General features: G+C 48.7%; 1 protein-coding gene across 1 annotated transcript in view; it reads left to right on the top strand.

Moving 5' to 3' along the window:
- The window catches only part of LOC137305344 (neurotrophin-4-like), a 28,731-nt gene extending 9,284 nt beyond the window's left edge, over positions 1-19,447 (top strand). The window contains exon 2 of the mRNA XM_067974182.1: positions 18,533-19,447. Within this exon, the coding sequence (XP_067830283.1) occupies positions 18,554-19,285 (732 nt within the window). The 5' untranslated portion in view covers positions 18,533-18,553 and the 3' untranslated portion in view covers positions 19,286-19,447. The remainder of the gene's footprint in view (positions 1-18,532) is intronic.
- Positions 19,448-25,313: the final 5,866 nt, after the last annotated feature.

The following is a 25,313-nucleotide window of genomic DNA, read 5'->3' as shown; positions in this document are numbered from 1 at the left end:
CTGGCCTCCTTAGACACACGCGCACACGCACACATGCACACGCACACACGCGTGCTTTACGCTGTTTCCACGTTTGGGTTTTTATGCGGGAGTGGGCGTTAGCAGGATGCAAACGGAGGGAAGTGGCAACAAGGGTGTTCTACAAGTGGGAGTCTGGCAGATGGCAGAGAGACTGGGAGAAACTGTGCTGGGCACCAATGGGCAAGTGAATCCATACAGACTGACAGATCATGCTGCAAAAATTAAATGAAAGAAAAGACTTGCATTTAGTAGAACGCCATTCGCAACCTCAGGAATTCTCAAAGCGCTTTACAGCCAATGAAGCGTTTTGAAGTATAGTCACTGTTATAAACAGAAGGGGAGTGTGGTTGAAATTGTGTTTTGTGTAAATTAATAACAAAAGCATTGACCCATTTATTTTGCTTCTAAAGCGTTAACACCTCAGTTGCAATAGCAGATAGAGGGATTTTACGAAATACCGTTCATTCCTAATATCCTCCAGGGCGGTGTAACCCGCTGACGTTAAGCTCTGCATTTCCTCACAGAGTTCCAGGTGGCAATGTTTATCAGTTCTATTATAGATGGTCAGCTGTTCGGCTATTTTCACAGTCACTAGGTCAGTCCTCCTAGTCACACGGTCAGTGATGGGTCAGTCCTGTTGCAGACACAGTCAAGTAATGTGATAGTCGGTCCCAGAGTCAGTCTTATTATAGACACTGCGGCTCCTGCTAGGTGCTCAGTCAACACTAGGGCAGTCAGTGCCATTAAGGACACAATCAGTAATGGGACAATCAGTCCCGGGCCTGTCCTGTTACCGACATGATCAAAAACTGGGATCAGGACTGTACGATGCAGAGGACTGTTTTTTGGGTAACTTTCTTCATCCCGTCCTGTTACATACAGCAAGTCTGCAGTGCACATTTCTGTTCAGAACGTGTCTAGATGTATCAGCCATGGCTCAGTTGGTAGCACTCTGGCCTCTGAGTCAGAAGGTCATGGGTTCAAGTCCCACTCCAGAGACTTGAGTACAAAAATCTAGGCTGACACTCACAGTGCAGCACTGAGGGAGTGCTGCACTGCCGGAGGGGCGGTCTTTTGGATGAGACGTTAAACCGAGGCCTCGTCTGGCCTCTCAAGTGGACGTGAACGATCCCATGGCACTATTTCGAAGAAGGGCAGGGGAATTCTCCCCAGTGTCCTGTCCAATATTTATTCCTCAACCAAGATCACTAATCGACTGGTCACTATCACATTGCTGTTTGTGGGATCTTGCTGTGCGCAAATTGCAGGCTGCGTTTCTCTACATTACAAAAGTGACTACACGTCAAAGGTAATTAATTGGCTGTAAAGCGCTTTGGGACCTCCTGACGTTGTGAAAGGTGCTATATAAATGCAAGTTCCTTCTTTCGACCTGATTTAGCAGGTCACAAATCGGCATCAAACTTCTCAATGAATGACTCACAATCCTGTGATGTAGAGCTCCCGTTCTCTGTACTGATAGTGAGATATTAAATTGGCATGGTGTGGTGCCCATGTGTGTGAACGTGAGACTGTCACGCCCAGACCTTCTACTAAAATAACGAACAGAAATAGCTGAGACTACTCAGCCAGTCATCTGGTAGTGTAGTGATTATGTTACTGGACCAGTAATTCAGAAAACGTGAGTTCCATTCTATGGCAGCCTGAGAACTTGACTTCAGTTCAAAATTAAAATCTGGACTCAGTAAAAGTGACCATGGAGCTGTCGGATTATTGTAAAAACCCAACTGGTTCACTAATGTCTCTTGAGGGAAGGAAACTGGCCGTGCTGGGCCTATATCTGACTCCTGGCCCACAAGGAAACCTGAAATTAAATTTAATTACTTATAGAATCATAGAATGGTTACCGCACAGAAGGAGGCCATTCAGCCCATTGAGCCCGTGCCGGCTCTTTGTAAGGACAATCCATTTCCTGGCTCATATCCCTGCAATTTTTTCCCCTTCAAATATTTATCCAATCCCCTTTTGAAAGCCACATTGAATCTGCTTCAACCATCCTTTCAGGCAGTGCATTCCAGATCATAACAACTCGCTGCGTAAAAAAGTTTTTCCTCCTGTCTCCTTTGGTTCTTTTGCCAATCACCTTAAATCCGTGTCCTCTGGTTCTTGACCCTTCCTCCAATGGGAACAGTTTCTCTTTGTTTACTTTACCTGTCTGGGTCTCTTCCGGCTCATGCTCCCCCTCCCGGCAGGACTGGCCTCTGGGGGGAGGAAGGGGGGGGAAGGGAAGCCGAAATTGCTCCTCCCACTCAGACCTCCGATTAAAATCGCAGTCAGGTCTAGATGACATCATCAGGACCCGACCTGCAAATGTAAAGAAGGACTCCGCTGCTTTCCTGCAGGCGTCCTGCTCGAAAGAGGAGGTTAACATTGGGATACGCAGGGAAGGCAGCGGGATCGGAAGGGGTAAGTGACTGCCCTCATTTTAACTGCCCCACCCGGCCTGGCGGAAAACGGAGTTAAAATCGGGCCGAGTACCGTGAGTGTAACTACAAGTAGTTGCCAATCAACGGGACCGTCTCTCAGGACAACACTGAGCCTCTCTGCGATCTCGGGATACTCCTCCTTTACGGCAATTAGACTTTGTGGCTTTAAAGGGACGGGCAAGTTGAATAGGGACCCACCTTCACAGCGGGATGATACAATGCTATAGCACTGCTGTCGATATTAAAGAGTGCGTCCTCCAACATTCCCTGAGCATCACCACAGGAGATTAATATTATGACCACTGACTCAATAAGTCTGGTTCTATTTTTATTATATGGGATTGCTACCAATGTTCTGGGAATTATTTTATTATCAGACTTGCATTTATATAGCGCCTTTCATGACCTCAGGATGTCCCAAAGTGCTTTACAGCCAATTAAGTACTTCAGAAAGAAAGTCTTGGAGATCGGCGGGGACGGTGGGGGAGAGATCGCCGAGGGTGGCGGGGTGGGGGGGGAGAGATCGCCAGTGGGGGTGGGGGTGGGGGGGGGAGAGATCGCCAGTGGGGGTGGGGGTGGGGGGGGGAGTGATCGCCAGTGGGGGGGTGGTGGGGGAAGAGATTGCCGGGGGGGGGGGGGTGGTGGGGGAGAGATTGCTGGGGGTGGGGGAGATATTGCCGGTGGGGGAGAGATCGCCGGGGGTGGGGGTGGGGGAGATATTGCCGGTGGGGGAGAAATCGCCGGGGGTGGGGGTGGGGGAGAGATCGCCAGTGGGGGTGGGGGTGGGGGAGAGGGAGAGATCGCCAGTGGGGGTGGGGGTGGGGGAGAGATCACCGGGGGTGGGGGAGAGATCGCCAGTGTGGGGGGGGGTAGAGAAATTGCGACAGGTTTGCTTAAGGGGCCGGGGATGGGGGGAGCACTCCTGCTCCTCCTGACCCACAAGTGGTGCTGGAAAAGCACTGACCTGTTGGATCCGGTTATTCTCGCCTCCCTTCAGCTGCCTGGTTTCCCGATCCCAGGGAAACCCGGCTCGCAGCCATTAAATTCAAATGGCTGCCAAAATCTGAGGAACGCAGCCTCATTTACATATTATAATCACTGACCTGCCTTTCCAGAGCGGGTTACTCGGACGGTCCCCGCCCACCCCCACCTCCTGACCCTTTCCCGCCCATCGTGGGGGAAATTAAAAATCCCCCCTTGATGCGGGAACTGGATGGTGCAGTGACTCAGTACACGATCGAATTCATTCAAGCAGCCTGTGGGATGACAAATAGAAATAAAGGAAATTTATATTGGTGGATATGTTTCAGGACGTTCCAAAGCACTTTACAGCCAATGAAGTACTTTTGAAGTGTAGTCACTGTTGTAATGTAGGAAACACGGCAGCCAATTTGCGCACAGCAAGATCCCATAAACAGCAATGTGATAATGACCAGATAATCTGTTTTAATGATGTTGGTTGAGGGATAAATATTGGCCCCAGGACACCGGGGAAAACTCCCCTGCTCTTCTTTGAAATAGTGCCATGGGATCTTTTACGTCCACCTGAGAGGGCAGACGGTTTAATGCCTCATCCAAAAGACGGCACCTCTGACAGTGCAGCATTCCCTCATTACTGCACTGGAGTGTCAGCCTAAATTATGTGCTCAAGCCTCTGGAGTGGGACTTGAACCCATGACCTTCTGACTCAGGTGGGCGTGCTCCCACTGAGCCACAGCTAACATCTATATTCCACAACGCTGTCCATTTTTCTATGAAGATTGCAGATCCGTTGCCTTGATTCTGTGCTTGGGATCTTGCTGGGCGAGTATAGCCATGATTGACCTGTAGTCATTGTCCCAAAATAATACCAAACAATAATATTTAAATAAAAGCAACTAACTTGCTGAACGCAATCATTACATTGTCAATTAGAATTAAAGCAAATAATGAAACATTACTTCCAACATTATGAAATCTAATCAATGAAACCACACGTATTGTACGTCTTATCCATCCCTGGCCAAGAATCCCAAACATTTGTTCATCCTCTGGCTCAGCTGCCCCAATCTGGACCGGGAATTCTCACAGAACATTTCCCATCAAAATTCCTCGAAGTATCAGTTTCTTTCCAGACAGCAGAGGTGCAGTTTGTCTCCATTCCCTTGCAGCAGAGGTGCAGTTTGTCTGTTGGTCCCGTGCAGCAGAGGTGCAGTTTGTCTCCAGTCCCTTACAGCAGAGGTGCAGTTTGTCTGTTGGCCCTGTGCAGCAGAGGTGCAGTTTGTCTGTTGGCCCTGTGCAGCAGAGGTGCAGTTTGTCTGTTGGTCCCGTGCAGCAGAGGTGCAGTTTGTCTGTTGGTCCCGTGCAGCAGAGTGCAGTTTGTCCATTGGGCCCGTGCAGCAGAGGTGCAGTTTGTCTCCAGTCCCTTACAGCAGAGGTGCAGTTTGTCTGTTGGCTCTGTGCAGCAGAGGTGCAGTTTGTCTATTGGGCCCGTGCAGCAGAGGTGCAGTTTGTCTCCAGTCCCTTACAGCAGAGGTGCAGTTTGTCTGTTGGCTCTGTGCAGCAGAGGTGCAGTTTGTCTATTGGGCCCGTGCAGCAGAGGTGCAGTTTGTCTCCAGTCCCTTACAGCAGAGGTGCAGTTTGTCTGTTGGCCCTGTGCAGCAGAGGTGCAGTTTGTCTCCAGTCCCGTGCAGCAGAGGTGCAGTTTGTCTGTTGGCCCTGTGCAGCAGAGGTGCAGTTTGTCTGTTGGCGCTGTGCAGCAGAGGTGCAGTTTGTCTCCAGTCCCGTGCAGCAGAGGTGCAGTTTGTCTGCTGGCGCTGTGCAGCAGAGGTGCAGTTTGTCTCCAGTCCCATGCAGCAGAGGTGCAGTTTGTCTCCAGTCCCATGCAGCAGAGGTGCAGTTTGTCTCCAGTCCCATGCAGCAGAGGTGCAGTTTGTCTCCAGGCCACCCATGGTAAATCATCATCCACATTCGCAGTTATTACACGGGTGTGAATGCCGTGAGCAGCATTAGTGGTCCCTTCATGAATGCTGTCAGCATCGATTACCTCCACCATGGGAAAGTGACAATAAAAAGCTTTAGATGATTTGCAAACAAATGTAAAACCTCATGGTTAACCAGGCAGTCTTCCCAGTTATAATATGTTATAGATTCATGTGTAGAGATTGAAATCTCTTACTGTAATTGGAATGGTATCCTGCCTGGACTGAACTCCATAAAGTTACTAATGTGTTTGTACAGCTTGATGCGCGTGTTGGCTGTCAGCTGCTTAAATTGTTGTATTTGCCAATACTTAGATACACATAAAGAACTTGCAGTTATATAGCACCTTACACAGCCTCAGGATTGCCTTACAGCTGTGGCGGTGGGTAGCACTCCAGGGACATAAAATCCAGGCTGATATTCCAGTGCGGTATTGAGGGAGTGACTGCACTGCCAAAAAATACTTCATTAGCTGTAAAACACTTTGGGATGTCCTGAAATCATGAAAGGCACTATATCAATGCAAGTCTTTCTTTCTTGAAATGCAGTCACTGTTGTAATGTAGGAAATGCAGCAGACAATTTGCGCACAGCAAGATCCCACAAACAGCAACGAGATAATGACCAGATAATCTGTTTTTAGTGATGTTGATTGAGGGATAAATATTGGCCTGAATGCTGGGGAGAACTCCCCTGCTTTTCTTCGAAACAGTGGCCACGGGATCTTTCAGGTCCACCTGAGCGGGCAGACTCAGTTTAAAGTCTCATCCGAAAGACGGCACCTCCGGCAGTGCAGCACTCCCTCGGTACGGGCACTGAAGTGTCAGCCTGGATTATGGGCTCAAGTCACTGGATTGCACCACAACACAAGTGACAACACTTCAAAAGTAATTCATTGGATGCGAAGCACTTTGGGATGTCCTGAGGATGTGAAAGGTGCTATATAAATGCAAGTTCCTTCTTTCTTTAAAGTGCTTCCTTTCGAGCTCAGGTATTGTGCTTGAGAACAGGCTGGCATTTCACTATCAGACAGAAGCTGTTAAGTTTGAGTACCAGGCCTGCTCATCATTCAGACAGACCTGGAAGTGATTCATTGCGGGGCAAGTTCTCAGTCCTGCAGGGTCTATCAGGAGAGGTTCTATCCCACAGCGGTCCATCTTCCTGGAACCACCGAAATAAAAACAGAAAGTGCTGGAAACAGTCAGCAAGTCAAGGCGGCAACTGTGGAGAGAGAAACGGAGTTAACGCTTCAGGTCGATGACTTTTCATCAGAGTTGGAAGATGCTGGCGATGAACGGCTTTTAAACAAACACATAAAGCCAGGGAAAAAGGGAGCGGGGTTTTGACAGAATAAATCAAGAGACACTGTTTCCATTGGCAGGAGAGTTGGTAACCAGAGGACACAGATTTCAAGTTATTGGCTAAAGAACCAGAGGGGGAGATGAGGAGAATTTTTTTACGCAGCGAGTTGTTATGATCTGGAATGCGCTGCCTGAAAGGGCGGTGGAAGCAGATTCAATAGTAACTTTCAAAAGGGAATTGGATAAATAGTTGAAAAGGAGAAATTTGCAGGGCTATGGGGAAAGAGCAGGGGGGAGCGGGACTAATTGGATCGTTCTTTCAAAGAGCCGGCACAGGCACGATGGGCCGAATGGCCTCCTTCTGTGCTGTATGATATTGGCCAGGAAAACTCCCCCACTTATCCTCGAATGGTGTTACGGGACTCGAGCTTGCATTGAGCTGCTTCCCTAGGGCCACTGCTAAATGTGTTTCTGATACTGGTTACACGTCTGAGAGCAGGTTTCTGAGCTGCTTTCGCACCCGAGGAATGTCTGTGGTCGGGGAGGAAACACTGAAGTAGCCTGAGGACAATCCTTGACGTGTAATCGCAGCTCCAGATCACCCAGTTTTGTCGCTTAGATGAGCTGTTTTACCGAGAATCCCTCCGACTGCTCAGATGGGCGTTAACAGATCCCATGACACTTCACGAGGAAGAGCGGGGGGAGTTTTCCTGCCCAATATTCATCCCTCAACACCAGAAACGGATGAAATGGTCCGTCATCTCATCCTGCTGCCTTCCTCTACATAGCCATTGTGCTTAAAATAGTTTGTTCCGTGTGAAGCAACAACAACTTGCATTTATATAGCGCCTTTAATGTAGTAAAACGTCCCGAGGTGCTTCAAAGGAGCGATTATCAGACAAAATTTGACACCGAGCCACATATTAGGACAGGTGACCAAAAGCTTGGTCAAAGAGGTAGGTTTCAACAACAGCAACAACCTGCATTTATGTAGCGCCTCTAAAGCAGTAAAACATCCCAAGGCGCTTCACAGGAGAGACTTAAAGGAGGAGAGAGAGACGGAGAGGTTTAGGGAGGGAATTCTAGAGCTTAGGGCCCAGGCAGCTGAAGGCACGGCCGCCAATGGTGGTGGGGCGAAGGGAATCAGGGAGGCGCAAGAGGTGAGGAACGTCGAGATCTCGGAGAGTTTGTAGGGCTGGAGAAGGTTGCAGAGATCGGGAGAGGGGCGAGGCCATGGAGGGATTTGAAAACAAGGAAGAGAATTTTAAATTTGAAGCACTTAGGGACTTGCTGAGGTCCGCGATTAAAGAAAAGTCCTTTCGATTCATCCAGCCCCTTCTGACGTTAACTGCTTGTGTTGGGAGTGTATTCTGTCCATCGACTTATCAGGAGGCAAAGAAGTCCTGTTTTGTGTTTTGTACACGTGTGCTTCAGTTTGTCAGCCACAATTAGACAACTTTCAGTGTTTACAAAACATGCTCATTGTGGTGTTTCTAAGTAGGGTGTGGATCCTGTAAATAATTCAATGCCTCCCTGCATCTGGCTTACACTCCCACACACACTCTCTCACCTTAACCCCTCTCTCCATCAATCATCGAATTTCCTGTACACACACTCTTTCCTGTCTCTCTCACTCATGCACTCACTTGTGCTGTCTCTTTCAGTCGCGCACTCTCTTGTACTATCGCTTATTCTCACACTTTGTGCTGTTTCTCTCTCGTTCTCGCACTCTCTTGTACTGTTCTCTCACCTTTGAACTCTTGCACTCTTGCTGTTGCACGCTCTTGAGCTGTCTCGCTCATTCTCACACTTTTGTGTTGTCTCTTACTCTCACTTCTGTGTGCTGTTACATGCATTCTATCTCTCTTTCTCACGTTCTCTCCAGTTCCACACCACTGTCATACCCCTTCAGTTATTCTAGCTGCCTTGCTTGTGTCAAGGTTAATTTTCTACGCAGTCTGATCACTGGGCGTGCACATCAACAGTCACGTTTATATTCCGCACATCAGAGCAACGACTATTACAAAATCATTTTATACAGAATTAAACAGGAACTCTATCCAGTTACACAGTGAGTGACCCTTACCCTGCTGAATAAACAGTGACTCTGTACAGTTACACAATGAGTGACCCTCACCCTGCTGAATAAACAGTGACTCTGTCCAGTTACACAGTGAGTGATCCTTACCCTGCTGAATAAACATGAACTCTGTACAGTTACACAGCAAGTGATCCTTACCCTGCTGAATAAACAGGGACTCTGTACAGTTACACAGTGAGTGACCCTTACCCTGCTGAATAAACAGTGACTCTGTACAGTTACACAGTGAGTGATCCTTACCCTGCTGAATAAACAGGAATGCTGGGAGGAGCGTGAATTCTCCCTCCCTCCCTCCCTCCCTGTTTGAAATGCCTCATATCCATTTGTTCTCTTCCCTGAGCTCGGTGAGTCGGAGACTTTCTATATTTAGAATCACTGGCGCCGACCGATTTTTTTTTTCAGGATTTGGGGAGGGGGGAATCATCGTGCTCAGGAAGCAGAACATTTTCCACTCTTTACGCATCTAGCGTCAGCGTCAAGCTCAGGGACAGCACAGGGCAGGTGCAGGAGGCAGCTCCCGTGACACTGTCCCATCACCTGCAGTTTAGTCAGATGCAGTACAGGATCGCTGCGGGGTATAGCTCCCGCAGCGCTCCCCCATCAAGCACTCCCAGGCCGGGTATGACATGGCTTAGAGTCAAAGTAAAGCTCCCTCTACACTGCCCAATAAATGTACCTTACACCCCCGACTCTGCCAGTGTTAACATTTGTATTTTCCACAGGAGTCACTTGTTGTGACTTCCCTCAATGAGCTGACAATCTAGTATTGAATTTGCATCATTACATTTAACTGTTGTCGCTGATTACTTTGATCTTGATAAGGATGACAATTATCTGTGAGTTTTATTGGCAGGTTCAGAGCTTTATTTGCTAATCAATCAGTGAGATTGGTTTGTCAACAGATTCTCTGATCTGGTGGATAAGGGACATACATAGACAGGAACAGGAGGAGGCCATTCAGCCCCTCGAGCCTGTTCTGCCCTTCAGTTTGATCGTGGCTGGTCTGTAGCTCAGCTCCATTGACCCACCATTGCTCCATTTCCCTCGACACCCTCACCCAACAAAAATCTATCGATCTCAGTCGTGAAAGCTTCAACTGACCCCCAAAACCCACAGCCTTTTGGGTGAGAGAGTTCCAGATTTCTACTCTTTGCGTGAAAAGGTGCTTCCTGATTTTGCTGCTGAAATTGCCTAGCTCTAATTTTAAGGTTCTTGGTTACTTTGTTGACAAGATAATGGTTGTGTCAGTTTCATGTTATTGACGGGAGTGGTGGATTTTTTAGTTTCATTGGGGTAGTCGGGCTGGTGAGCCTCTCCAAGTGGTCTGTGTGGAGGGATCTTTACTCTGTATCTAACCCTGTACCTGCCCTGGGAGTGTTTGATGGGACAGTGTAGAGGGAGCTTTACTCTGTATCTAACCCGTGCTGTACCTGCCCTGGGAGTGTTTGATGGGACAGTGTAGAGGGAGCTTTACTCTGTATCTAACACGTGCTGTACCTGCCCTGGGAGTGTTTGATGGGACAGTGTAGAGGGAGCTTTACTCTGTATCTAACCCGTGCTGTACCTGCCCTGGGAGTGTTTGATGGGACAGTGTAGAGGGGCTTTACTCTGTATCTAACCTGTGCTGTACCTGCCCTGGGAGTGTTTGATGGGACAGTGTAGAGGGAGCTTTACTCTGTATCTAACCCGTGCTGTACCTGCCCTGGGAGTGTTTGATGGGACAGTGTTGAGGGAGCTTTACTCTGTATCTAACCCGTGCTGTACCTGCCCTGGGAGTGTTTGATGCCAACGCTGGGTGTTGTACCAATTGACGAGAGGGTTGTCATTACTTGGGGGAGTCAATGCCAGCTGTTGCCACCTGTCGTGCTCACTGTTGGTGAGGTGGCGCCGGTGATGTTATAGGTGGCGACGTCTCTGGGTGCGTTTAGTCCGTGTCAGTCGCAATTCCACAACCGTTGCCAATAATGACTGCCCCCCGCCCCCCCCCGCTTCATGTACACATGCGACACGTGACAATAAAGCCGCTCCGTTTTATCAACAGATCTCACCAGACGTCGTCACGTTGGTGTAAAACACTCGCACCCACCAGTACCTAGGACGACTCCGTCCTAAGCTCAGCCTCGGGCCCTCAGAGCCAGCGGTGGGGCGAACCTTTCGGCCCATCAATCTGTACTGGATTCAAACCCCTGTCACAGAAGTTAATATACAAATTTTCGGAAATATAGATATGGGGAGATGAGCTCAGTGGGACTCGCCCGTCTACCTTTCGTTGATCCCAATCCCATCTCCTCACGACACCCCTTCATTCCTTCCATCTCTTGATCCTTAAAGGGACAGTGCACCTTATTGACCCACGGTGTGGAGCCAGGGGTGGGGAAGAAACTTCACACGGTTTATCCAGCAGTTGGTTCCCCCCCCCCCCTCCCCCACCATCAGGAGACTGAATATATTGGGGAGGGGGCCGTGACAGGGCGAATGCTCCCCGACATGTTTCTCAGGCTGGATTCGTTGCCCTTTTTCCCATTCTGTACTTTCTTGTTGTTTTGACCACTCGAACCCATGCACCTGGCTTTACACTGGGAATCCCTTTTTGTGTGAGCTTCCTGGTCCCCCCCCCCCAGGGCATTCTTTTAAATATGCAAATCTGTTTCTTCTACTTGCTGCAGTTCCTTCCTTATTCAGCAGTGGAGTAAAGTCCACACCCCGATCGCCAGCACCACATCACCCCCTACTGTCCACACCGGGCAAAGACGCGACCCTCTGCCTCCCCCTCCGTCCCCATCGCACTGCTCTCCACACGAGTACATTCACGCCGAGGACACTGGACCTCTCAAAGCAAGCGGCAGCCAATCGAAATGTACAATGGCATCAGGAAATACGCAGAGGAGTTAAAGCTTTTGATGATTTTTTTTTTAACAAAGGATTTTCGGCAAAAAGAACTTGCATTTATATAGCGCCTTTCACGACCTCGAGACATCCCAAAGCGCTTTACAGCCAATGAAGTACTTTTGAAGTGTAGTCACTGTTGTAATGTAGCAAACGCAGCAGCCATTTTGTGCACAGCAAGATCCCACAAACAGCAATATGATAATGACCAGATATTTTATTGGTGTTGGTTGAGGGATAAATATTGGCTCAAGACACTGGGGAGAACTCTGCTCTTCTTCGAAATAGTGCCTTGGGATCTTTTGTGTCCACCTGAGAGGGTGGATGGGGCCTCAGTTTAACATCTCTTTAGAGAGACAGCACCTCCGACAGTGCAGCACTCCCTCGGTAGTGTTACTGGGGGTGTCAGCCTTAAGATTATGGGCTGGAATAGAGACTTGAACCTACAACCTTCTGATATCTGAGACCAAAGTGCTACCCGCTGAGCCACCAACGACCGTACTCCTCCCGCCCGCTCCCTATTCCGCCCTGCGTTCGATTTTTGGTCAGAGGCCAAAGGACGTGTGAAGCCCTGCAGCACCTGGACTGCGGGTAAAACAACAGAGCGGTGAGCAGCTTTAATCCGGCTGTCTGCGATGATTGAGGGTTGTGTCGCACGGCCGTCAGCAAATCCACAGCACGTTTGTCTGGTTCCAGATGTGGTGGGCGAGGCCGGGGAGAAACCACAGCCATTGCCACAGAGACGATGTCAACTCGGCAGAAGGAGTGGCACCCGGGAAATGCCAGCCCACTGCGGCTTCCAACAAAAAAATAAATCTGTGATCCTCGAGTGGAAACAGTCCCCTTAACCGTCAACACATGTTGGAAAAACCGCCTGATTGCTTTGCAGAACTCCGCAGTGTCTGTCGCAAGTGCGTGCCAAGTTTGCCCATGCGGTTCGTGCGGCCGCCGCTGCCACTCGGTGGGAACAACAGGATCCTGCAGGCGAAGCTGGATGGGTTTGTAGTTTAACCAACGCAGGACAGCAGCCCCTCAAAAGCAGCCAGGGATTTGCTCCGGACGTTGTGCCTTCTGATGTTTCTCAACCCAGAAACAAAACAAATGTCAGTCGCAACTGTGTTGAGTGGGGGCGGTCTCAGCGAGGGAAATGAGGGCTTCTGAAAGAGTTCTGATTTTCTCTTTGGGTTAATAAAGGATGCTTTTTTATTCTGAGAGCCTCGTGTTTTTTTTTAAAAAAGAGTGCCCTGGGAAGGTGGAGCTCCGACAGTCCCTGGTGTTTTGCACAGTTACGTAATGCGAATGTTGTTTCGTTTAACCCTGTCCCAGGGCATTTTGTTCAACTCTGTATTGGAAGCGGGGAGTGGCAGTGAGAGGGAATTAAGCTCGCGAGGGCCCCAGACTGTGTCTGAAAGAGAGCTCAGATCCCGCTGCTGTGAGATGACTGTGGATTTGTGTGGCTGCTGTCATTTTGGTGGCTGCTCTCCTGAAATGCCGACTCTTGTGTTGGAAGCAGTTCTGCAGACCTCCTGTACCTTGTCCAAGAGACTTCTCTCCACGTGTGAGTCGAGATAGAGTGTTGGCGGGCTGTTCGATCATGGGTGGGAGGGGATGGAACAAGCCTGATCGGGTCCACACACACACACACACGCGCGCTCTCACTTACACACTCATACAATCACATACTCTCTCACGTACACACACACACACACACACACACACACACGCGCGCTCTCTCGCACGCATACACACACTCTCACTCACACACTCGTACGCTCGCGTGCACGCACACTCACTCGCTCGCACACTCCTACAAACGCAGACATACTCTCACACACGCATTCTCACCCACTCATACAAATTCACACTCAAACACATGTGCACTCTCAGTTACACACTCACACACGCACTCTCTGTCTCTTCACTCCTCCATTAAGACGCTCCTTAAAACCTACCTCTTTCACCGAGCTTTTGATCACCTGTCCCAATATTTCCTTATGTGGCTCGGTGTCAAATTTTGTCTGATTACTCTCCTGTGAAGCGCCTTGGGACGTTTCGCAACGTTAAAGGTGCTATATCAATGCAAGTTGTTGTTGTTAGACCGACAAACCCTCTCTCACACATCGAACCGCCAGTTGAATGACTCCAAAGTTTGTGCCTCCGCTTCCTGGAGATCATTTCAGGTATTGAGCACTCTGTGTGAAGAAGTGCTTCCTGACTTCAGTCCTGATCTCACCTTTCACCAGTTTGCACTTTGACCCACCGCACTGGTTTTACTTGGTGTATTGCCCTGGATCAACCTTTTTCTGTTCACGGTGTCTTGTATAAGTTCCCCTCTCCTTCATCTCTTTTCAAGTGTCTGAGCTTTTCTAACTTTTCCTCTAGGCGGACGCTCCCGCTATCAGTACTGAGGGAGTGCTGCACTGCCAGAGGTGCCGTCTTTCGGATGAGACGTCCACCTGTAAAAATTCCGTGGCCACTATTTTGAAGAGGGGAAGGAGAGTTCTCCCCGGCGTCCTGGCCAATAATTATCCCTCAACCAACTAAAACAGATTATCTGTTCATTATCTCAATGCTGTTTGTGGGATCTTGCTGTGCGCAAATTGGCTGCTGCGTTTCCTACATTATTTGTGCTTCGTTGGCTGTAAAGCGCGTTAGAACGTCCTGAGGTTGTGAAAGGTGCTATATAAATGCAAGTTCTTTCTTTCCTCATAACTTTGGCGTGACGTGTGTTAGGTTATCGCAGTGAGAATCAGCTCAGTTTCGCGAGAGTTTGACTCCTTCCTTTGATTACGCTGCGACGTTCTGATGAGCGAATGGAACGTTAGTGCAGACAAGGTCCTCACTGGGCAGGAATTAGCTGGACTGAGCTTTGACTAGCGGGGTGTAAATATTTTTGGAATTCTGAGCATTTTCCCTGGAAGGAAAGCCTGCCATTTCTCCATAACTTGTCGGACTTAATGTGTGATTCCCCTTCAGGGGTATAATTGCAGAGAAAGATGTTTCCACTTGTGGGGGGAAGAGTCCAAAACTAGAGGCCGTAAATATAAGATAGTCACTAATAAATCCAATGAAGAATTCAGGAGAAACTTCTTTACCCAGAGAGTGCTGAGAATGTGGAACTTGTTACCACAGGGCGTGGTTGAGGTGAACCGCATGGATGGATTTAAGGGGAAGCTAGATAAGTACATGAGGGAGAAAGGAATAGAAGGATATGCTGATAGGGTTAGATGAAGTAGGGAGGGAGGAGGCTCATGTGGAGCATAAACACTGGCATGGACCTGTTGGGCCGAATTCCAGTGCTATAAATTCTGTGTAATTCTATGTAACGCTCACCAGGCCAGCTGTAGGTTGGGGCTACAGTTACGGTGGGAGTCGACAGCTCAGGGAACAAAGCAGCCCGGGGACAGATTGACTGCCACGGCAACAGGGCTGGGGTTAGTGTGGCCCGGGCGGTCACTCCACCAGCACATCCCCCAAGAAAAGACTTTGTTGATGAGTGACTGGAATATTAGGGGCAGGCAGGGACCTCCCTGGTCTCATCTGTGGGTTCGAGCCCCGCTCCAGAGACTTGAGCACATAAACTCCAGGCTGACTCTCCCAGCGCTAGTACTGAGGGAGTGCTGCACTGTCGGAGGTGCCGTCTTTCAGATGAGATGTTAAATCGAGGCCCCGTCTGCCCTCTCAGGTGGATGTAAAAGATCCCACGGCCACTATTTCGAAGAAGAGCAGGGGAGTTCTCCCCGATGTCCCCGGACAATATTTATCCCTCAACCAACATCATTAAAAAAAATAGATTATCCGGTCATTATCTCATTGCTCTTTGTGGGATCTTGCTGTGCGCAAATTGGCTGCTATGTTTCCTACATTACAACAGTGGCTACACTTCAAAAGTACTTGATTGGCTGTGAAGTGCTTTGGGACATCCTGAGGTTGTGAAAGGCGCTATATAAATGCGTTCTGGGTGTTCTGATTTGGGATTTATCCTCCAATGAGGCAAGAGTGAAAAGGACAGCCCTTTCCAAATCCCCAGGCCCACGAATTTCGAACGACAAACCAGTGAGCAAGAAGGAATAGGACTGAGCGGCCTGGGCGTCTGGGGTTGGACTGTCAGGGTTCAGGGGTCGTGTGAGGCCCTAGGGCCAGAGTGCGTGGCCTACACCCCAGAATGTTCTTTTTGTCTGTTTCAAATGCTGTGTATTTCCAGAATTTTCTATTTTTATTTCTGACCTCCTTCACTTGCAGTTTTCCCTTTTATTCCAGAATGATACCAGGGGCCTTAGAGGGTCTTAAATTATGAGGACTGGTTGCATAAACTTGGTTTGTAATTCCTTGAGTTTAGAAGATCGAGGGGTGATCTGATCGAGGTGGTTAAAATGTTCGACAGGGGAGATACGGAGAAAGTATTTCCTCCGGTGGGGGAATCAAGAACAAGGGGACATAATCTTAAAATTAGAGCCAGGCCACGTAGGAGGGAAAATCAGGAAGCACTTTTTCACACAAAGGGTAGTGGAAATCTGGAATTCTCTCCCCGAAAAGGGGGTCGTTTCGCGCTTTCAAGACTGAGATCGCTCGATTTTTGTTGGGTAAGGTTATCGAGGGATTATGGAGCAGAGGAGGATAGATTGATTTTAAAATTCTCATCCTTGTGTTCAACTCCCTCCACGGCCTCACCCCTCCCTATCTCTGTAACCTCCTCCAGCCCTACAACCCTCCGAGATCTCTGCGCTCCTCCAATTCTGGCCTCTTGCGCATCCCTGATTTTCATCGCTCCACTATTGGCGGCCGTGCCTTCAGCTGCCTAGGCCCAAAGCTCTGGAATTCTCTCCCTAAACCTCTCCGCCTCTCTACCTCTCTCTCCTCCTTAAAACCTACTTCTTTGACCATGATTTTGGTCACCTGGACTAATATCTCCTTACGTAGCTCAGTGTGAAATTTTGTTTGATTACGCACCTGTGAAGCGCCTTGGGATGTTTTATTACATTAAAGGCGCTATATAAATGCAAGTTGTTGTTGTTAAGATACAGATCAGCCATGATCTAATTGAATAGCGGAACAGGCATGAGGGGCTGAATGGCCTCCTCCTGTTCCTATGTCTACAGGTTTGGGAGTTTTTAACTTGAAGTCCCCACTGCTTTTTGAGGGTTTTCAGTATCTTTCCGTGGTGCGAACAGCGTTGGCAGGAAAATTACAGGAAGCCGGTGAGAAAATGTATTTCAACATTTCACAGGAGCTTAGCAACTGGGTGCAAGATCTCATTTCCATAGTAACACAAATAGTACATAAATAAAGGCGGGTTTTAAACATCTAGCACCTCAGGAACTGGTTCATGGGTGATTTTGGTGTTTGGGTTGGCCGAGCAGTGGTTTAACGCTGACCTCTCACCTCTAGGGTCTAGGTTTGAATCCAGCCCAAATTGATGGGGTGAGATGGGGTGAGAATTTGGAGTCTCACTCCAGTGCCCAGTGGTCCCATTGGCACAAAAAAACGCCCTCAGGACACACAGACGAGTCTCTCCTCACCAAGAGTCGGCCCATTCTCCAGTCTGCTTGCTCACGGGAGTCTGAGACCATAATTAAAAGGTTTATCGCAGGTTCGATCCCTGAGCTGAGCTGAGTTAGCTGATCTGTGGTGTTGTCCTATAACTCGGCTCAGTCCCCCTGGGCTAGGGAGGGGAATTACATAGAACTTAGAGCACAGAAACAGGCCATTCGGCCCAACTGGTCTATGCTGGTGTTTATGTTCCAAACGAGCCTCCTCCTGTCCCTCTTCATCTAACCCTATCAACTCATCCCTCATGTGTATATCTAGCTCCCTCCTAAATGCATCTATGCTATTCGCCTCAACCACTCCATGTGCTAGCGAGTTCCACATTCTCACCAGTCTCTGGTTAAAGAAGTTTCTCCTGAATTCCGTATTGGATTTCCTAGTGACTATCTTATATTTATGGCCGCTTGTTTTCGAGATCGTGAGTTGAGGTAACCTCTCAGGCAAGGCTCCCTGTCTCCCAGATACTGTGGCAGCTAATTGGAGCATGAAAGATTTAAAGTGCTGCCTGGTTGGCTCTTTAAATCTTGAACGTCAAAAACCAAAATCCAGCCGGGCAAACAGATTTCTGGTAGTAATTTGACACGCAGTCCGAGCTGTGCACGAGGATTGTGAGTATCCTTGCACAATGCTTGACCAGAGAGAAGTTGCGAGTGGGGCTGTATAACTGAGTGCTGACCACGTTTGCTTCTCTTAAAGCAGGTATCGGGTTTAACCAGTACCTGCAGGGTAGCTGCGTTATTAAAGAGCTGCAGCAGACTAATAGGAACATAAGAAAAGGAAGAGGCCATTCAGCCCCTCGAGCCTGTTCCAACATTCAATTAGATTAAGGCTGATCTGTATCTTAACTCCTTGGTTCCACATCCCTTACCGTATCAATAGCTTTACCTAACAAAAATCTATCGATCTCAGTTTTGACATTTTCAATTGACCCCCAGGCTCAACAGCTTTTTGGGGGAGAGAGTTCCAGATTTCCACTCGCCTTTTGTGTGAAGAAGTGCTTCCTGACATCACCCCTGAACGGCCTAGCTCTAATTTTAAGGTTATGCCCCCTTGTTCTGGACTGCCCCCACCAGAGGGAATAGTTTCACTCCGTATCTACCCAGCAAATCCTTTAATCATCTTAAACACCTCAATCACATCACCCCTTAATCCTCTGTATTCAAGGGAATACAAGCCTAGTCTGTACACCATCGTCCTCATAATTCAAACCCCTTTTACTGCCTCCTGATATCGGTCAATGTCTAAAGCCGGGCATGTTCTCTCTCTCCGCAGGTCTGCGAGGTGAGTAGAGTAATGATCACCTTCCTATATGCCATGGTCGTTTCGTATCTCGGGGGCATCAAGGCTGCTCCTTTGCAATCAAACACCGCACTCCAAGGCCAGGGATCTCCTCGGGACGTACTGGTGCCTCAGACCCAACCAAACGACACCGAGCCGGTGGATGAGGCGTCCGACAGCCACTTCCTCCTCCAGGACATTGTCCCCGACCTGCGGGGTCTCGGCGCCGAGGACTCGGGGAAGGAGTGGGACTTTTATTCTCCGAGGGTGACCTTGGCCGCCCAGCCTCCGGGGGCACCCCCGCTGCTCTTTATCATGGAGGAGTCCCTGAGCCAGAACCAGGTGGCGAACCGGACCGCGAGGATGAGGAGACAGTCGGGGATCAGCAGCGTGGACCCCTCCCGCAGGGGGGACCTGTCGGTCTGCGACAGCAGCAGCGGGTGGGTGAGCGACCGGCGGGCGGCTGTCGACATCCACGGCAAGACGGTGGCACTGCTGACCGACGTGCCCACCTCCACCGGCCCCCTCAAGCAGTACTTTTACGAGACAAAGTGCAATGAGCAGTCCACCACCGCCCAGGGAGGCTGCAGGGGCGTCGACAAGAAACGCTGGATCTCCGCGTGCAAGACCAAGCAGTCGTATGTGCGGGCGCTCACCATGGACGCCCAGAAACGGGCGGGCTGGCGCTGGATACGGATAGACACCTCATGCGTTTGCACATTGATCAATCGGACTGGAAGGATGTGACATGTCAACTTTCTTCCCCCTCCCCCCTTCCTTTATTTGGTGTTATCTCTATGTTTGTAAATATATAAAATATATAAATTATTTCACTAAGTTTTATGGATTGCATGTAAAAAATGACGTTTATACATTGAACTACTGTATTTATTATTCCTGAATTTACATATTGCTACTGTTTGTATTAACTTATTGTATCTGAAATATATTATTCTTCACTTATCCTGGACGCTGGAATTTATAATGGGAAAAAGTCGATATAATCGGGAGGTTTTCTGTCCCCCCAAACTGGTCAGTCGCCACACGAGGACTAAGTGTGGTCTTGAGGTGAACCAGGGTTTGAGGTTAGAGTTCAGAGGTGAATTGGACCAGGGTACGCAGTTGTAATTCGGGCTCTGTGTCACAGTCCTTATTTTGGTTTGCTAAACCTACAGCGGGTTTGGGAAGCAGAGAGGTAGAACTGCTTGCATTGTAAGTGTTTCTCTGCAGTACCTGGTTGGGAGATGCAAAACTGAGGCGCTATGGTGCCACCACTAGTGGGAAGGTGTAATTACAGCGTGACAAGTTTACATAGGCAGTTTCCATTATAAATGTGGAACGCCTCTGTTTAGCACTCTGATCCGAGCGACTCCACCGATGTCTCCAGGTACTGCTGAGATTAGGTACATCTGTGCAAAAGATATTGAACCCATAGGAACAGGAGTAGGCCATTCAGCCCCTCGTGCCTGCTCCGCCATTTGATAAGATCATGGCTGATCTGTGATCTAACTCCATATACCTGCCTTTGGCCCATATCCCTTAATACCTTTGGTTGCCAAAAAGCTATCTACCTCAGATTTAAATTTAGCAATTGAGCTAGTATCAATTGCTGTTTGCGGAAGAGAGTTCCAAACTTCTACCACCCTTTGTTTTGTTTTGTTTTTTATTCGTTCACGGGATGTGGGCATCGCTGGCAAGGCCGGCATTTATTGCCCATCCCTAATTGCCCTCGAGAAGGTGGTGGTGAGCCGCCTTCTTGAACCGCTGCAGTCCGTGTGGTGACGGTTCTCCCACAATGCTGTTAGGAAGGGAGTTCCAGGATTTTGACCCTTTGTGTGTAGAAATGTTTTCTAATCTCGCTCCTGAAAGGTCTGGCTCTAATTTTTAGACTGTGCCCCCTACTCCTAGAATCCCCAACCAGCGGAAATAGTTTCTCTCTATCCACCCAATCTGTTCCCCTTAATATCTTATAAACTTCGATCAGATCACCCCTTAACCTTCTAAACTCTAGAGAATACAACCCCAATTTGTGTAATCTCTCCTTGTAACTTAACCCTTGAAGTCCGGGTATCATTCTAGTAAACCTACGCTGCACTCCCTCCAAGGCCAATATGTCCTTCCGAAGGTGCGGTGCCCAGAACTGCTCACAGTACTCCAGGTGCGGTCTAACCAGGGTTTTGAATAGCTGCAGCACAACTTCTGCCCCCTTGTACTCTAGTCCTCTAGATATAAAGGCCAGCATTCCATTAGCCTTATTGGTTATTTTCTGCACCTGTTTATGACACTTCAATGATCTATGTACCTGAACCCCTAGGTCCCCTTGGACATCCACTGTTTTTAACTTTTTACCTATGAATCCAGCCACAGCTTTGCAAAGGATGGACAGGTCTATAGGCCCCATGAGGGGGTGGTTCTATACCTGTGGGGAGGCTTTCTGCATTGGTATGAATCACAGTGTGGGGGGGAAGGGCTCCTTAAGGGGCAGGAGGGAGTTAATCTCCTCGAGTAGCTGTAACGCCCCTAATGGCCAGTTGGGGGAGGATATTGGCAGAGGTCTGGGAGCAGATAACCCAACTTGTTCAGGGAACATGGAATAGCGTGGAGCCCAGGACACCCGCCTGCTCTGTCATCCAGGAGTTGCTGCGTAGTTCAGGGAGGGCACAATCAGGGAGGAAAGAAAGGAAACGGGCCTCGATATAATACAGGCTGTGAACTTGCTGCCGGTATAACTCAAGGTGACTAAAGGATGGTCTTTGGGTTGGGTTGTGAGATGACAATTTGAGCCTGTGCAGACCCACAAGACTCGGAACCCAACAGTGCCGGGGAACCAGCTGAAACTAACGGCAAAAGCGGCAGTATGTATCCCAGGTCAATCGTGAGTTTGTCACTTCACGATCAGCCTCCTGGACACAGCGTAGAGATACGTTTTCTCCTTCTTGTGCGAATGTTGTACTCACCAAACTGAAGGATGTTAGTGCTGAGGGTATGGGACACTCTCTGTTTTGGAGGCCCAGGTTCACATTCTCCGATTGGTATTACTCTAATGAAGTTCATCGGAAAATCTGGGTACCCGGACTGAGACGGCCCAGCTTATTTCATCGAGACAGACTTTCACCTGATCGGGATTTGAACCCAGATCCTATGGGTAGAAGTCCAATGACTAACCCGCAACCACAATCTGCATTGATATTGTGCCTTTAACTTAGTAAAACGTCCCAAGATGCTTCACGGGAGTGATTTTCAAACAAAATTTGCAACCGAGCCACATAAGGAGATATTAGGACAGGTGACCAAAAGCTTGGTCAAAGAGATAGATTTTAAGGAGCGTCTTAAAGGAGGAGAGAGAGGTGGAGAGGTTTAGGGAGGGAATTCCAGAGCTTAAGGCCTAGGCAGCTGAAAGCACGGCCGCCAATGGTGGAGCGATGAAAATCGGGAATGCGCAAGAGGCCAGAATTGAAGGAACGCAGAGCTCACGGAGGGTTGTAGAGCTGGAGGAGTTTACAGAGATAGGGTGGGGGCGAGGGCGAGTCCATGGAGGGATTTGAAAACAAGGATGAGAATTTTAAAATCGAGGCGTTCCCGAGCTGGGAGCCAATGTAGGTCAGTGAGCACAGGGGTGATGGGTGAACGGGACTTGGTGTGAGTGAGGATACGGGGAGCAGAGTTTTGAATGAGCTCAAGTTTATGGAGGGTGGAAGATATGAGGCTGGCCAGAAGAGCATTGGAATAGTCAAGTCTAGAGGTAACAAAGCCATGGATGAGGGTTTCAGCAGCAGATGAGCTGAGGCAGGGGCGGAGACGGGCGATGTTACGGAGGTGGAAGTGGGCGGTCTTGGTGATGGAGCGGATATGTGGTCAGAAGCTCCATCTCAGGGTCAAATTGGACGTCAAGGTTGCGAACGGCTTGGTTCAGCCTCAGTCAGTGGCCGGGGAGAGGGATCAAATCAGTGGCTACATGCAGGCCTTCTCGATGTCAGCCATAGTTCAGAGGGTAGCACTCTCGCCTCTAAGTCAGAAGGTCATGGGTTCAAGTCCCACTCCAGAGACTTGAGCACCAAGTCTAAGCTGACACCTCACTTAAGAGAGTGCTGCACTGTCGGAGGTGCCGCCTTTCGGATGAGATGTTAAACCGAGGCCCCATCTGCCCTCTTATGTGGATGTGAAAGATCCCATGGCACTCAGAATCATAGAAAGGTTATAGCATGGAAGGAGGTTATTCGGCCCATCGGGTCCGTGCTGGCTCTATGCAAGAGCAATCCAGCTAGTCCCACTCCCCTACCCTATCCCCGTAGCCATTCAAATTCTCAAACTGTTATGGGGGATTTGAACTCTCAATCTCTGGATTATTGGTGTAGGTCCAATGCATTACTAGTCCAGTAACATAACCACTACAGTACTGTAGTCTTCGAAGAAGAGATGGGGAGTTCTCCCCCGTGTTCTGGCCAATATTTATCCCTCAACTAACATCACTAAAACAGATGATCTGGTCATTTATCACATTAATGTTTGTGGGATCTTGCTGTGCGCAAATTGGCTGCCGCGTTTCCTACATTACAACAGTGACTACTCTTCAAAAAGTACTTAATTGGCTGTAAAGCGCTTTGTGATGTCCTGAGGTCGTGAAAGGCGCTATATAAATGCAAGTCTGTCTTTCTCTGCTTTCATTTTGATTTTACAAATTAATTATTTACTTGAAACCTCTCGGTCTGGACCTCTGAAACTTTGCACCAATATTGTTAGCTGCGGCTTACGTCATTTAATCTCCTGGAATTAAAGATGGATCTCCTGGTCACTGTTGCAAGCAACCCAGCATAGGTGTGTTAAAAAATGATTGTGTGTTTTCTTCATTTTCTTTGAACATTTTTCGTTTATTGGTCATAAAAATATAGGGGATGAAGGGGACAGGCTGTTTGATTGGGCAGGGCGGTTGGAGACAGTAGGTCATGTGATGAAACTTTGGGAATATGTCCAACCAGAGTTGGCGACCCAACCTTCAAAAGCTTCCTCAAAGCCTCTGTTATATAGAATTACATTGAATTTACAGCACAGAAACAGGCCATTCGGCCCAACAGGTCTGTGCCGGTGTTTATGCTCCATACGAGCCTCCTCCCTCCCTACTTCATCTAACCCTATCATCATATCCTTCTATTCCTTTCTCCATCATGTGCTTATCTAGCTTCCCCTTAAATGTATCTATGTTATTCGCCTCAACTACTCCATGTGGTAGCAAGTTCCACGTTCTCACCGCTCTCTGGATAAAGAAGTTTCTCCCGAATTCCCTATTGGATTTATTAGTGACTATTTTAAAATTTATGGCCCCTAGTCTCCCCCACAAGTGGAAACATCTTCTCTGCATCTATCCGACATTCATAATTTTAAAGACCGCTATCACGTCACCTCTCAGTCTTCTCTCTTCTAGAACGAAGAGTCCCAGCCTCTTCAGCCTTTCCTGATAGTTGTAAGTTTATTCTTCGGCCTGGCCTTCTGTCACCCCGGAGTCACACACCGTTGCTTCTGGCCCTCCACCTCTCTGAGCTCCGATCCATTCCCAGCAAACAGCAAGGGGAGATTTTGTTTTGCACAACGAGCTGTTACGATCTGGAATGCGCTGCCTGTAATGGCGGTGGAAGCAGATTCATTAGTAACTTCCAAAAGGGAATTGGATAAATTACTTGAAAAGGAAAAATTTGCAGGGCTATGGGGGAAAGAGCAGGGGAGTGTGGGACTAATTGGATAGCTCTTTCAAAGAGCCGGCACAGGCACGATGGGCTGAATGGCCTCCTCCTGTGCTGTGTGATTCTATGATTCTGACTGCTTCCCCACAGAAGGGAAAATTGGAGGGAGATCCATGACTGAGGCTGTTTCCATGCAGCTGGTTAAGAGCAGCACTGGGCAGCAGAGGCCTGGGAGCAAGCTGTTTAGAACGCAAGAAATAGGAGCAGGAGTAGGCCATACGGCCCCTCGAGCCTGCTCCGCCATTCAATAAGATCATGGCTGATCTTTGACCTCAACTCCACTTTCCCGCCCGATCCCCATATCCCTTGATTTGTTTTGAGTCCAAAAATCTATCGATCTCAGCCCTGAATATATTCAACGACTCAGCATCCACAGCCCTTGGGGTAGAGAATTCCAAATATTCACAACCCTCTGAGTGAAGAAATTTCTCTTCATTTCAGTCCTAAATGTCCGACCCCTTATCCTGAGACTATGACCCCTAGTTCTGGACTCTCCAGCCAGGGGAAACAGCCTCTCAGCATCTATCCTGTCAAGCCCCCTTATATGTTTCAATAAGATGTTCACTCAGCTCCAGTTGTTTGCGACTCTTATTAAAAATAATGTATTTTGGACAAACGGTGCTCAATAAAGAAATGTTAATGCCTTTGGTATGCAGTAAAAAGACGGGCTCTGCTGCCCTCTGGTGATTGTTAATGCTTCCAGCCGTGTGCAGCATATTAGGGAACTTGAGGAATTATTTATATGGCTGGTTGAGTGCCTGACCTGTGTGGTAACCCATCACCACAGGTAAGAGTCTCCAATTCATGCTATTGATAAGTCCCACTCCAGAGTCTTGAGCACAAAATCTGGACTGACACTCCCAGTGCAGTACTGAGGGAGTGCTGCACTGTCGGAGGTGCCGTCTTTTGGATGAGACTTTAAACCGAGGCTCCGTCTGCCCTCTCAGGTGGTTGTAAAAGATCGCCTGGCGCTATTTCGAAGAAGAGCGGGGGTGTTCTCCCCACTATCCTGGGTGAACATTCATCCCTCAACCAACACC

The sequence above is a fragment of the Heptranchias perlo genome, chromosome 40 (assembly GCF_035084215.1).
Source record: "Heptranchias perlo isolate sHepPer1 chromosome 40, sHepPer1.hap1, whole genome shotgun sequence".
Classification (NCBI taxonomy): domain Eukaryota; kingdom Metazoa; phylum Chordata; class Chondrichthyes; order Hexanchiformes; family Hexanchidae; genus Heptranchias; species Heptranchias perlo.
The sequence above is the reverse complement of the archived record's forward strand: the minus strand, read 5'-3'. Positions and strand labels throughout refer to the sequence as shown.